Source organism: Euprymna scolopes, chromosome 2 (assembly GCF_053919585.1).
Source record: "Euprymna scolopes isolate OS-2025 chromosome 2, ASM5391958v1, whole genome shotgun sequence".
NCBI lineage: Eukaryota > Metazoa > Mollusca > Cephalopoda > Sepiida > Sepiolidae > Euprymna > Euprymna scolopes.
In genome coordinates, this window is record NC_136483.1 from 78,368,153 (window position 1) to 78,382,341 (window position 14,189).

The 14,189-nt window shown below is 36.1% G+C and overlaps 2 protein-coding genes and 1 non-coding gene across 6 annotated transcripts in view; 1 reads left to right on the plus strand and 2 right to left on the minus strand.

Moving 5' to 3' along the window:
* LOC145292788 (uncharacterized) overlaps window positions 1-12,950 on the minus strand; it is a 95,303-nt gene extending 82,353 nt beyond the window's left edge. For 2 of the 4 annotated variants that reach the window (XM_080138858.1, XM_080138834.1), the window contains exons 1-3: window positions 12,811-12,950; window positions 12,474-12,507; window positions 4,575-4,756 (exon numbers count right to left, since the gene is read on the minus strand). The gene's annotated coding sequence lies outside the window, so the exon portion shown is untranslated. Of the gene's footprint in view, window positions 1-4,574; window positions 4,757-12,473; window positions 12,508-12,703 lie in introns of those variants that run through there. The other 2 variants (XM_080138840.1, XM_080138849.1) reach the window with 2 other exon arrangements.
* Window positions 11,503-11,575, minus strand: Trnaf-gaa (transfer RNA phenylalanine (anticodon GAA)). Its single transcript has one exon. It is a non-coding gene; the product is annotated as a tRNA-Phe (tRNA).
* Window positions 12,951-12,978: 28 nt separating the features above from the next.
* LOC145292833 (protein lifeguard 4-like) overlaps window positions 12,979-14,189 on the plus strand; it is a 36,001-nt gene continuing 34,790 nt past the window's right edge. Inside the window, exon 1 of the mRNA XM_080138879.1 lies at window positions 12,979-13,268. Coding sequence (XP_079995005.1) covers window positions 13,151-13,268 — 118 coding nt within the window. The 5' untranslated portion in view covers window positions 12,979-13,150. The remainder of the gene's footprint in view (window positions 13,269-14,189) is intronic.

Sequence of the window (14,189 nt, forward strand, 5' to 3'; positions counted from 1 at the left end):
AAAGCGCCAACCTCAACCCCGAAAACGAAAGCTTAACAAAAGGCACCGTTTGGGAACTTACACTTGGAGAAATGTCCAAACAATTAAAAAAAATTCTTAATGACTTTGAAGCTCATTCCTCGCCAAAAACTCGTCCGGTTGCTGTGAAAACCGAATCTGACATTATTTTCACCACTGACAAAACCTACTACACCAGTAGTCATGGTCTATGCCGCTGCCATGGTGATAAAAATTCCAGTCTCACCAGTCATGATGCTGGCAGATGGGTCCCAACCAAAATTCAACACACTACAACAACAACAACAACAACAACATCAAAAGAAATTCAAACCACAAGGTTGAAAGCAACAGCAGCAGCAGTGTTTGTTTCAAGTGTGAGTGTAAATACCACTGGGTTCACGACTGTCCGTATGACGAAATCGACAACACCGAAAAAGGAGGCCACTTGCTCGTTTCCAACATTGTCCTCATGAACGAGCGTGAAGAATATGGCAGCACCAGCACATTTTTGGGAGAAACGCTCGGCTCTGCTGTCTTGGATAGTGGTGCGTCTGGGACAGTTTGTGGAAGAAAATGGTTTGAGTATTTTCTAGAAACCCTGCCAGAAAAACAAAAAATAAAAGTTTGAGGTGGAGGGAAAAGCTACAAATATGGTGATGGGAACACCATTAAATCCACTCATACAGCAACTTTACCATGTGTCATTGCTGGCATTAAAATCAGTATTATCACTGACATGGTGGACACCGAAATACCGCTTTTACTGAGCAAAAAGTTAATGAAAAGAGCCAGCACAAGCCTCAATTTCGAGAATGACAGTGTCACCATGTTTGGAAAAAAAATCCCACTGCAATGTACTTCTTTAGGGCACTACCACATTCTCATAACAAGACCTACACCAGACCGAGGTAAGTTCAAACATATTTTGCTTACCAAAGAAATTTCCAACAAAAATATAGGCAAGAAAAAATAAAAATCGCCACCAAATTTCATAGACAATTTAGTCACCCTACCGGTAAAAAGCTATGTGACTTAGTCAGGAGCACCAGAATGAAAATGAAAGACAAGCAATTCATTAAGATACTTCAGGAAATTCCCAATTCTTGTGAAATTTGCATGAGATACAAAAGGGTTGAACCCAGACCTGTCGTGGGGTTTTCACTGGGAACATATTTTAATGAGAGCATTGCCATGGACATGAAAGAAATTAATGGTAACAAAGTATTACACCTTATTGATCATGGTGCCAGGTACAGTGTTGCAGCTAAAATTCCGGGTAAAGAGAGCTCCGATATTATAAGTACTATTTTCATAGGGTGGGAGAACAAACAGGTGCTTGTCAAGCATGGCGGCACCTATGTTAGAGTACATCTGTCTCGTTTAGCTTTCTACCCCGAAACATACCAAAATCACAATGAGGGTAACAACAAAGAATTGAGCACTCCACAAGAGTTTGAAGGATCCCCAAGAGTGTCAAACTTTGAAGAGAATATTTTAGAAGAAGATTTAGAAATAGCAGACAACACTGAACAATGCCCTATTGTGGAAACTCAAGACATAACCAATAAATGCGATACTACCACCAGGAAAGTCAAACTTCCCAAACCTGGACAAATCATCAAATGCAAGCTTGTGAATGACACAGAATCAGACTGGAAGAAGTTAAATATCATAAGTAGAGCAGGCAAAGCCACTGGTAAAAATAAACATTTGATGAATGTAGTTATGGAACAGGGTGAACTTTTTTGGTTGGACTTTGAACATGGAGTTTCCGATTGACAAACTGATGAGACTGAAGAAAATGAAGAGCACTATGATTCTTGCACTGACAAAGAAGTAATGATCACCTCTGTCAATGATAGCCTGGAACTAGAGGAAGCTAAGCAAAAGGAACTTCAGAGCTGGGTTAAAAATAAAGTCTATGTTCTAGTACCGGATCAAGATCAACCAAAAATCTCCACCAGATGGATTTACACAAGCAAAAATTCCAATAACTAACAAACATTCAAGGCCAGACTCGTTGCCCGAGGTTTTCAGGATAAAGATGCTGAGAATCTAAGAAATGATTCTCCTACATGCTCCAAAGAAGGTTTATGCATAGCATTAGCTATAATGGCATCCAACCATTGCGTATGTAAATCCATGGATATCAAAACAGCATTTCTGCAAAGCAAGAAGTTGGACTGACTGGTTTATCTGAATCCTCCCAAAGAAGCTAATATACCCCAAGGCAAATGTGTATATGGCTTGACCGATGCCTCTAGGTCCTGGTATCTCACACTCAGGGAGGAATTGATGAAGTCAGGAGCTATAGCTTCAAAATATGATCAGGCTATATTTACATGGCATTTCGAAAACAAATTGCAAGGTATTGCTACCCATGTAGATGATTTTTGCTTTGCAGGGTCAGAAATTTTTCATAGAAAAGTTATTGGCAAAATCTATCAAGTATTTGCAGTTAAATCTGAAGAAATTGCAGATTTTCAGTACATAGGATTAGACATCAAACAGAATGGGGAAAATATTAAACTCGGACAGAATGAGTAAAGAAATTGAAATATATCCCAGTGGAAACTGGCAGGAATATTAACGACAAAATATCCACAGCGGAAATTTCTGAAATCAGGCAAGTTATCAGCCAACAATTGGCTGGTTCCCCAGATCAGACCTGATCTCAGCTACGATGTCAGTGCATTAAGTTCCATCCTCAAACAAAGCAATGTGGAATGTATAAAACATGCCAATAGAGTAGTAAAGAAAGCCAAGAAAGAAAATTCCCAGGTAGATATTCCTGACTTAGGAGATCTCAATCATCTCAAGATTGTTGCCTACAGTGATGCCTCATTCGCCAACCTGACAGACAGAGAATCTCAAGGTGGTTACATAATCTTTTTAGTTGGCAATAACCACAAATATACACCAATAATCTGGCAGTCCAAGCGCATTAGAAGAGTGGTCAAAAGCACACTGGCTGCTGAAACCCTAGCCATGGTTGACATGTCGAAGGCCTGTCTATTTTATAAGAAACTACTATTAGAAATACTGCAATTAAAGGATGAACCCGAAAATATAAAAATAATCTGCAAAACAGACAATTCCTGTCTCTTTGACTCCATGCATTCGTCCACTCAAATACTAGATAAAAGGCTTCGTATTGAGATGGCTATTTTGAGAGAAATGCTGGAAAGAAAAGAAATAGCAGAGTTCTCTTGGTTACCTACCAATAGACAGGTAGCTGACTGCTTAACCAAGAAGGCAGTCCCTTCATTTAAGATACTTGAGTTTGTATCTGAACCCAAAGAAACTGATATTTAAAAATAATTTTTTTTTCTTTCTTTTTCAGTGGTCATCTAAAAGATAAGAAAAAGGGGGAAGTATTGTTAATTTTACCCAGTTATGTCCCTTTGAACACTCTCCACAACAGAGAGTTAACTTCCCTACCAGAAACGGTGTAAAAAGAACTTTCGAAATATATAGCGCGAGCAGCATGCACGTGTTAAATAAATGCTCTTAGACCCTACTCCAGTTGTCCGTGTTCATTTGCTTTTACAATGATCACATGACTGTCCTGTTTTTTTATCTAGATAAAATCACAGTCGCCCATGCTCCACTCAAACTTCTAATCTTAGTACTCTTGCACCATTTTGAAACTTTTCTGAATCCTTACTTGTGAGTCCATACAGGTGCCCATGCCACATCATCAATATACACTGATGCTGCACTATTTATCTTCTCATTCTGGGCTAACACAGTCTGCATTAGCAGAGGTGCCATATTTAAGCCAAACCCTAACCTAGTATGACAATATCTTTGTCCTTTAAATATCACTATTTGGTAATGCCAAAAGAATCATTCAACATGGATCTAAAGATATGCCTTCCTGAGGTGCAGAATGGATACATTTGTTCCTTGCTGTTTCCATTCTTGCATTTTTACTGTGCAGAAATTTGCATCACCAGTGAATGCATCAACATAAGTGGTTAATTCACAATAGTCCATTACAGGGTTACTTTATTGGTGCATTTATCACATCTACTGTAAGTTCATTTCAAGGTTCTGGGATCCTGATTGAGAAAGCAACCCATCTTCATTTTAATCAAAATTGGTGGTGAAGCAGTTTCTGTAAACCCCTTTCTAGTGCAGGAACGAATAATAGGTTCTGAAGGAGATCGTAATGGCTATTGAGAAGATTATAGACCAAAATGAGATCATTGCATAATTGTTGGTCATCAGAACTTATCTTATATACCAATACATATATACCATCCTCAGTGCAGTTACTGTTGTTGGCCCACTCATTGTTATAAGTCCAGGTAGTTTATAAATAAATATTAATAAACTTATGTTAACATTCATTATTTTGTTTATAAAATGTTTATTTTGCTTATAAAACGAGAGAAAAAGAAACTTTGCATGCATGTAAAAATGAAAAAGTTGAGATAGATAGATCAACAGATAGCCTGTCTCACTCTACCAGTTGCCTCACGTCTGCTGCCCCTATTTTGGAGACAGTACATAAACATATCATTTCTCCTTCAAGTTTCAACAACTAAGAGAGGGAAAGAAGATCTCACCTGGAAATCATAAGTTCCACTTAGTGTCCTCCCCTGACCCTTGTTATAGTCATGCGCATGCGCCAGACGAAAGCAAAGAGGCTTGAGGTGGAAAGTGTCAGCCACCATTACAAGAGGCGATTGAATCATGTAGGCAAAGACCTGCTGGAGTTTGACATACCACCCATGCACCACGTGGGAACCTGAAAGGGGAAAAAAAATGATTTCTGTCACTTCTTGATTTGTGTTCAACAATAGCAGGCATGAAAATGTGTCAGTTAAATGACATGGCAAGAAACCTATGGAATTATTGAAGAAGTCAACTTCCTTAACTGGATGGCACAAGGCCATCAGCTGAGAGTACTAAGATCATGAAAGGAGGAGAAAACAAAAATATGAGTCAATACCTGAAGAACCTTGAGAGACTGAATTTGTTGCACCTCAAAACTTGCCTCCCCACATCTGGTTTGTCAATGAACATTCAGCCCAAATATTGCAGGTGAAAAGTTATCAGAAAATTCGGTATTTCAGATATTACTTTATCTTGATGCAAAAAATTTGAATGCTTGAAATCCAAAGAATTAATTTTTTTATGGAAATCACTCCAGACAAGGCATGAAGCCACTTGATGTAAGGAGCTAAAAAATAAAATACTACTTCAAGGTAAAAAATAGCCAATGATCAGAAAACAGCAATTCTCCTTTGTCAGAAACAATGCTCATGAAATTTGAGAACTAAAGGATAAAATAAGAGAAGTGAGAGTTTTAACAGTTGTAACAAAATTCAATATTTTTTTCGTCATGAGAAAGTTTTATCCAATTTATTGTCTACTTCTTTAAAGGTTGAATTGAAGAAATATTTAAAAAGGAAGATCTGCCCAAAGCGGTGTAATAATAAATTGTTGTTTGCAAATCTGGCATTGTGTTTAGTCGTTTCAATGTTGGCTTGTACTTTAACGTTTCTCCTTTCTGTTGTTTTCAATGGATACTTATTACAGATCAAGTTATCTTTCAATTTCTCATGTTTTGCCTTGTAGGCTTGACAGAATAACGAAAAAGTGATTTCACTGGAGTATGGCAAAAAGAGAAAAGGATCCTCTAGTAATAGCCTCTTTATCTTATCAACACTTCTAGATTTGGCTGCTCAACACTTTTAATAAGAGCAGTCCTCTGACATAAAATGTCTGACATCTCTACGGATATGCAGAAGAAAATATATTTATCTGCCAAAGACGGATATTTATTTTTTAACAATCTTAAAATACTATAATGATAAATCTAGGGTCAGTATTATGGGTAAAAAGGGAATTTTTACAGGTCATGGACGTTTTATGCCCAAAGAAGTCACTGTAATTCCATCTAGACATTCACGTATAGATGTTTAGGGTTTTAAATGCTTTTAGGGCACAACCTAATAAAATAAATAATTCAATACAAGCTTCTGAAATGATGAACGCAACAACTTCAAAAATGTAACAAAGAAAAGGTTTATTAAGGAGAATGTGGTATGTTCTTTGTCAAAAGCTGGACTCCAGCTACGTGGTGCTATCACGGTAGTTATTCCCCGTGGAATCGTCGATACCGTTAGAAATCGCCGAGGTGGAGAGAGAGAAAAAAAGGGAGGTCCGTTCTGTTTGGTGTCTCTCTCAGTAAGGACGAGTTCTTATTTCTCAAACCAGATGCTGGCCGAATTCCTTAGGGGATAGAAAGGATCAATGTGCCGTACCCCTAATTGGTCAGTATGTGGCCAAATAGCACAGGGGAGCGGCATTGATTCGTTAAAAGAAAAAAGTTCCATTTGTTTCCGCTACATATGTCTAGTGATGGTCTAATAATCCTTGATTGTATGTCCCAAAGACTCAAGTATAAGTCCTAGTATTGAGAAGTATTATGAGAAAGGGAGATAATTTGAATATGATTGGATGTCTCCCGCCCTCCAATATGGTTACCCGGGGTCACTTCCCATCACCACTCCCTTAGCATGTTATTGTCTCTTTTCATTACTCTTCATCCAGACCAACAAGTTTTAAACTCCCACTTAATAAATGCAAAGCAGTGCGATGAGTGGTTGATGCTGAAAGAAAAAATGTTTTGTATCTTGGTTGGTTGCTGTATATCAACTGTTATTTGACTATTTTATGCCAAAACTGTACATATGTTTTATATATAATTGAGATGCTTATGCAGTTTACAGACGGTGGTATTTTTTTATATGGGATTTTCAAGTTAAATTCAATTTTTACGCTATCTTTTGTTTATTAAATTGTTAGGCCAAAGTACAAAATAAAAAAAAGCCTTCCCTCCACATATTAAGAATAGATTTCTAATAATAATCTATATATTATACATATATATATATATACATAGCATATGTGTTATTTATTTTTTGTGTCATACTTACATCCAAGTGACTGTTGTCTAATAGTAACTAGTGAGGAGTACCTGGCATTGCCCGGGTGGAGGATATTGGCACAAGGACGAAGCAATGTTAAGAATGGCTTCCACATAGTTAAAATAAAAAAGATAGTGAGAGAGGTGAGTAAATAGTTTTCCATGCTAACTATTAGGCCAAAGAGGATAGTGAATTCAATGAGTTAGTTATTAACTTTTGCCTGGGTGGAGGATATTGGCACAAGGATGAAATAAAAAATTTTTTTAAAAAGATAGAGAGAGAGGTGGGATTGAACTTGAAAATGTTGGATAATTAGTCTTCCTCACTAACCATTAGGCCAAAAAGGATAGTGAATTCAGAGAGTCGATAATTAACTTAAGAATCATAGGAGTCACCACGCATGCGCAGAAATGAACATTACTTTTAAAACTGGCCGGGGGCCAGGTAAGCTTCCTGACATTTTATTTATTTGCTTCCCCACAAAAGCAAATTAGACACGAGGTCATTTTTAATGTGGGGGCACTCTGGCAGTATCCCAAAAAATAGTAATTATCTCAGTATAAAGGGTTTCCTCCTACATTGACTGAGAACCAATTAACTTAAGCGAAGTGCAGCATCAGCCCGGCCTGTCGTTTGCATTCAAATAGATTTGCAATAAAGCAAATCTATTTGAATGCAAACGACAAACACCCGAGATGACGACACGGTGGGAATTTTTTTTAACTCAATCAAAAAAAGGAAAGAAACAGTGTCTGTTTGCGAATCTCAGATATTATGATCTTGAAAATATAAGAAAGCTTTTCGCTGAATTTAACCGACAGCGGAACCCCGATCTGAAAAGCCTTTCCTGGACATACACAAACGCTCAGCTAATTTTGCCTTTTATATATATAGACTAGCCTGGATGCTTGACATTGCCCGGGTGTTTGGAGGTGTGTGTTGAGCAAAAAAAAAAAAAAAAAGTGGTAGTAGGCAGGTAGGCTCGAATCTGTACCGTGAAGGAAAAAAAGAATGTGGAAAAAAAAACATGATGTCTTTGCCGATGCGTCCATCATCAAACCGGACGTGGCGAAGGTTTAAATTAAGACTAGTCAACTGAAAAGAGGGGATCACTTTTGAAAATATCGTTGAAAAAGCGACCCTTTCCTGTAGAAAAGTGGCCAGTTGAAGGTGAAGAATTAATTTTTTGATATTTGTCGTCCAAATGGTCGAGCTCAAAATGATACCGATCTCATGAAAATCGGTCGCTTCTGTCAAAAGTTTTAGGCAGACATACATTTAAACAGACAGGTGAGATTTATATAATAGATGGACTTCCATTTCTTGTAATAAATAATTTTACCAAGAATTCTTCATAAGTTTCAGTTTCGATTATGCTGATGGCACTCTAGTAATCATTTTTTATGAATAATTTTATCAAGAATTCTTCATAAGTTTTGGTTTCAGTTTCAATTATAGCTGACGGCACTCAAGTTATATATATAGGCATATATTTTTTCATAAGTTTTGGTTTCAGTTTCAATTCAAACTGATGAACCCAAGTCATATGGATATATATTTTTATTTTTGAAATTGCAACTTTATAATATATAAAAATCGATAGAACATTAACTCTATAATAATATATATGAAATCTATATAAATTAAAATATCATATTTAAGCATATTTTACAACCGGGCTATTATTCAGTTTTATCCCAATATTAAAACATTGTAATTACACAATCTTTATTTTGTTAAATATAAGCTATTACAATACTTTTTACGAGAATATCTTGTCCTTTTCTTTTCCAGTTTTAACAACTAGTCCTTTACTTTTCCATGTTTAAGCTTAACAATATTACTTTTCATGCTCGTATTTTTCTATTGTAATCCATGATTTTCCAGGCTTTCAGTAAATTCACTTGTTGTTTAATTTCAATCTTATTTTTTTGCCCCCATAAACACATATGTAATAACAATGTATGGCACTCGTCTGCTTTCAATAAAATTCCCCCAATTATCTCTCTTTCATGCTTTCATTCTCTCTGTTTCATTTATTACTTCTCTTTTCATGACAGCAGTGAATCAGTAGCAATAGTAGTCGCTGAAGCAACGTGGTTGCTATGGAAACCAATCATAAAAAACGTTGCTCATCTCCTTACATATTCTTATGATTTTGAACATAATATTTGTTTTACTGAATGAAAATTGAAAATTTTTTTTTCATAATATAGTTGAGAAGGTGATCTATAAACTGTAATAATTGTTTGAAATTTGGTCAAAAAATGAGTGAGCATTTAAAAAATACTCAGTTAAAGCAGTTCTAAATGACTAAAACTGCCATTTAACCATATATTCAAATACCACCGTGTTTGAATAATACGAGGGGTGTGCAATAAGTAATGCTCCTGACCCACTTCCAGTTGTCTGATCTAGCTGAAATTTTGCATGTGCAATGATTTCTATCTCTACGGGTTATGTGTCAAATTACAGCTCTGAACTAATTGTGGTCTCTGTTTTATAGGTGTTTGAACTGAGTCAGGTGTGAAATGGAGCCTGTTGAATGTCGAGCAGTGATTCCGATTTGTATTTGAAAGGACGCACACCACAGGAGACTTTAGATGTAATGAAAGAAACTTCTGGTGATAAGGCCCCATCATATGACCTTGTAAAATGCTGGCATCGTGAATTCAAACATGGCCGGAAGTCTGTGGAAACAGCTCCCAGACCTGGTCGCCCCCCTTCTGCCATTGATGAGGCATCTGTCCGTCAAGTTGAGGTAGCCATTTTTGAAGATTCGCGCATTACTATTCGCCAACAAGCCCAAGATGTCAAGATTAGTAAAAGGTCTGTGGAAACTATCAATCATGACCAATTATACGCAATATATGCAAATGGTCATGAATGATAGTTTCCACAGACCCTGTACTAATCTTGACATCTTGGGCTACTTGGCGAATAGTAATGCGCCGATCTTCCAAAATCGCTGCCTCAACTTGACGGACGATTGCACAGGAGGGGCACACTGACCTGCAAAAAGTGTCTGGACAATCCCTTCGGCATTCCCCAGTAAGAGCACATCAGGCAATTAGTAATAAAATAATCCTTTTTCAAAAACAGAAGGCAAAGCCTGGGAGGATGGACCTCCTAAAACTGCAGAGAACCAGCATTTACACCGCAATCAACAGGAACCAGGTCATTACAGGAATGGTCTAATTTCTGTTGGTTTTGGAACCCGAGGATAAAAATCCCTAACTGGCTTTTCCAACAAACTTACTGCATCTCTTCAACGTCTTCAATACTACAGACCAATGCGATAAGCAGCAACACGCCATCCTTTCACTGCAGATTGTAGAAAAGGCAGAGGGATGCAACATTTCGTCGATGGGACAGAGGCTGAAGCTTAGATGCCAGCCCAGGGCCTATCAGGTTTGCGACTCTCTTTTGACCTTGTCAAGGAGCGAGAGACTAGTAGCAGATGCACCAGCCCAGATGTGACAGCAATACTCCATACATGGGCAAATGGTGGCCCTATAGAGGTACAGGACACTTTCGGGTGTTAGTAGTTGTCTAGCACAGTAGAGAGAGCCCACCTTTCTTGCAGCGGCCCTGGCAATGCCTTCAATGTAATTATTCCCACTCATGTTTTCTGTGAATGTTAGGCCAAGGAGTTTGAAAGATGTACTCTCAGATAAAGAGTCGTTGGCCATTGCTATAGGTGGTAGAGAGGGTTTCTTGTAATTATTGAATGAAACTAGTTTAGTCTTGGGGGCATTGAACGCGACCAACCACTTTTGTCCCCATTCCACCACAGATTGGAGGTCTTCCTCTAGTGTTTCTGCCATTTCTTTAGAAATGTGTTCATTCGTCTTCCTGTCGTGCCTGCCATAGAGTGTAGTGTCATCAGCATATATACCCATCTTAGAGGCAATTTTGTCGGGGAGGTCATTTATGAATATCAGGAACAATAGAGGTCTAAAGATAGAACCCTGGGGCACCCCCGCATTTATATCATATTGTTTAGATGTACAACCGTCGAGGACAACCTGGATTTTTCTCTTATCTAAGAAGGATTTAATTATGTTAAGTATTCTGCCAGTGATACCGTATGATCTAATTTTCCTGAGGAGACCCTGATGCCATACCCTGTCAAAAGCCTTAGATATATCTAGAGCTACCGCATAGTGAATGGTATATACGTTCAGAGATTACAGTTTACTCTAATAATTTATTTCCTCATACTGCTTTCCCTTGAAATTAGTTGAGGAGCATTTTACAAGAAATTTACATGGCAGACTGATCTGAACCTTCGTAATCCCCCCCTCCCTTTTTCATAAGTTTGAAAAAAAAATTCATAATTCTTTTTATAATCTTGCAATTTAGAGCTTAATTTATAGTAAATAAATAAAACTATTTTTTTAGTCAAAAAATGATACATATGTAAGTATGATTGTGTAGGAGATTCACAGAGTTCTTTCATTTCTTTTGATTTTAAAACATCGAAATTCGTTTTTTTTTTAAGCAATAAACAGCTTTAATTTTAAAAAAAAAAAAAAATGAGGGTCAGCCTCCAGGATGCCGAAACCCGGGATTGAACCAGGGACCTTTAGATCTTCAGTCTAACGCTCTCCCAACTGAGCTATTTCGGCTGACAAGATTCGCCTTTATTAATACCGTAATTAATCTGTTTATATATTATTTATCGTTTTGACTATATTTTATTTGGTAGAGATATATGTAAAATACCCAATTTCTAATTTAAGAACAAAAATAAATCAAATTGAACAGAAAATAGGATAAGTACAATATCCCCGCTCATCAATCACAACTAAAAGTGGGCGTATCCCCCCCCCCTCGCCGCTGGCGAAGCACTCGCAGTACGACAAACTTACTTCACTATATCATAGTAGTACTACTACTACTACTACCCAAATGTATCATAATTCTTGCGAACCTACGCAACAGCTATTTTCGGTTAAGCACCAAAACTTTTTAACTTTTTACTGCATGAAATGTTCCGTTTAATGTTTAGTGACTTCAGTTTCATATTTAGGTAACAGAGTCCACTTCCAGTGCATTATCTTTGAGTACTGACGTTTTAGACTTAACTGTTAAGTGTAAAAAAAAAAAAAAAAAAATGGATTAAAAAATGATTAAGGTTGATGCATAGCGAAATCAGTCGGAACTTCACAAAATCTTATTCAGTGTGCAAAGGGAAGGTAAAATTGGGAATACAAACAAAAATCTTAAAGATGCAAGCGAAAGTATCTAAAAAAAAAAAAAAAAAAAAATACATGTAAGTGATATGTAAAATGAATAGTGTTAGAAGTATTAAAGTAAGAAATTGATCGTTTTGATTAATTAAAATCGTCAGGTAGAAAAAAAGAAAAAAGAAAATATTTTATATTTCGGTAAAATTTAAAACGACAGAACTTGATTCGGCTTTCTCCGTTCATAGTCGGAACCGCAATTGCACCAGGGGGAAAAAAATATATGATTAAAATTAAAAACTCCCAATTGGAGACGGGAGTGGTTTTATAAAATTACCTTTAAATGTAGTAAACGGATCCAGGGGCCGCTTCTTGAAAAGAAAAAAAAGTTGATTAAGAAAAAAAAAAAAAAATGTATATCAGCAGAAATTCTACGTAATCAAATAAAAAGATGTCAGCTATATTTTTATTACAAATTCAAAAGTAAAACTGAAATATGCTATTATTCCACTGAATATTGTTCCAAAACCAAAAGAAAATATTAATTTAGAGAGACGCAGTACGCACCCGTCATATCAGAAAACCTTTTCTTCTATTTTAACAAATGTACATTAAATATCAAAAATATTGAATAAAAAATAGTATATAAATTAATGAAGTTTCTATTTACTTGCCTTCCCACGAAAGCAAAGTTCGACGCGATTAGTTTTTAATGTGAAAATATACAGAACTCCTTAAAGTTCTTCTGGATTGGGACAAAAACGATAAAATAGTCCTATATTAATCAATAAATAGATTCCTCTAAAAAATACTAAAATTTAAAGTTTTTGTTTCCTTGAAGATTTGAGAAGTCGTTCAGAGTGACCTCCCTTTTCGAGAAGTGACGCTCTCTCACATTTTTGATAAAGGAGGAAGAATAGTTTCATTGTTTCGTGTCCGTATTAGAAGTCGTAATATACCAGACAACTCGTTGCTTATTTTTGTTCTCTTAATTATTTCTCAATCGCAGTCAGAATGACGACAGTTGGGAGTCCGTTTAAATCGGACCCTTCGACGGATCATAAAGGATCAATTGTCGATGATTTCATGTATGGATCGAATGTTGCCACAGCACATATTTATATTCGCATGGGTGAGTGAGTCATTAATTAAAACATGGAAGTTTCTTTTAAAATGCTTATATTTCTGTTCCTTAAATAATTTAGTTATGAGATTGATAATGTTTGTCGTGAATTATGTATTTAAAAAAAAAAAAGGATAGTTTAAAGTTTAAAACGCCCATTTTAAAGGTTTTTTTTCTCCATGACATTTTTTAATTTTTTGAGATGAGGATTGGTTATTCGTATTATTTGGAATCCTCGGACTACTGTTCTCATCAATGAGTGCCATTTTTACAACGTTTCGCTTTGGCCTTATATCTCAAAGTGTAGTATCTGTTCTTCAGATGCTACACTTTAATTTCGTGTTCTCTTTGAAATCCTTCACGACTGAGACAATTTAAAAAATTTGTTCCTTTTCTCCACGTTAAAAAACGATCCTTGGTGTTTGTATTACTGTACACATAGATTCGAAAAAGTTGTAAAAAAAACAAACAAATATATAACAAATAAATGTTATTAAAGGCAATATAAGTTACTTTTCTACCAAGCTGGATATATTCTTCGTGTTTTTATTCAATGTAACATGTTTATTCAGCTCGAAAAGCATACAGTTTTTACCGATGTATTGGAAAATTCAAAATGGCGTCCGACACTCTCTTTAACACGGTAAGTTCAAGAAAAGATGTTATAAATAATAAACTACACAAAATACTGTTAGAAATTCCCTCATTATATGTTACCGTGACATAAGTTGACATATATTCGGTGTTTTTTAAATAGTATTTTATCTAGTTTATTATTTATAACACCTTTTCCCAAACTTACCATGTTAAAGAGTGTCGGGCGCCATTTTGAATTTTCCAATACATCGGTAAACAATGTATGTTTTTCGAGCTGAATAAACATGTTACATTGAATAAAAACAAAAAATATATCCAGCTTGGTAGAAAAGT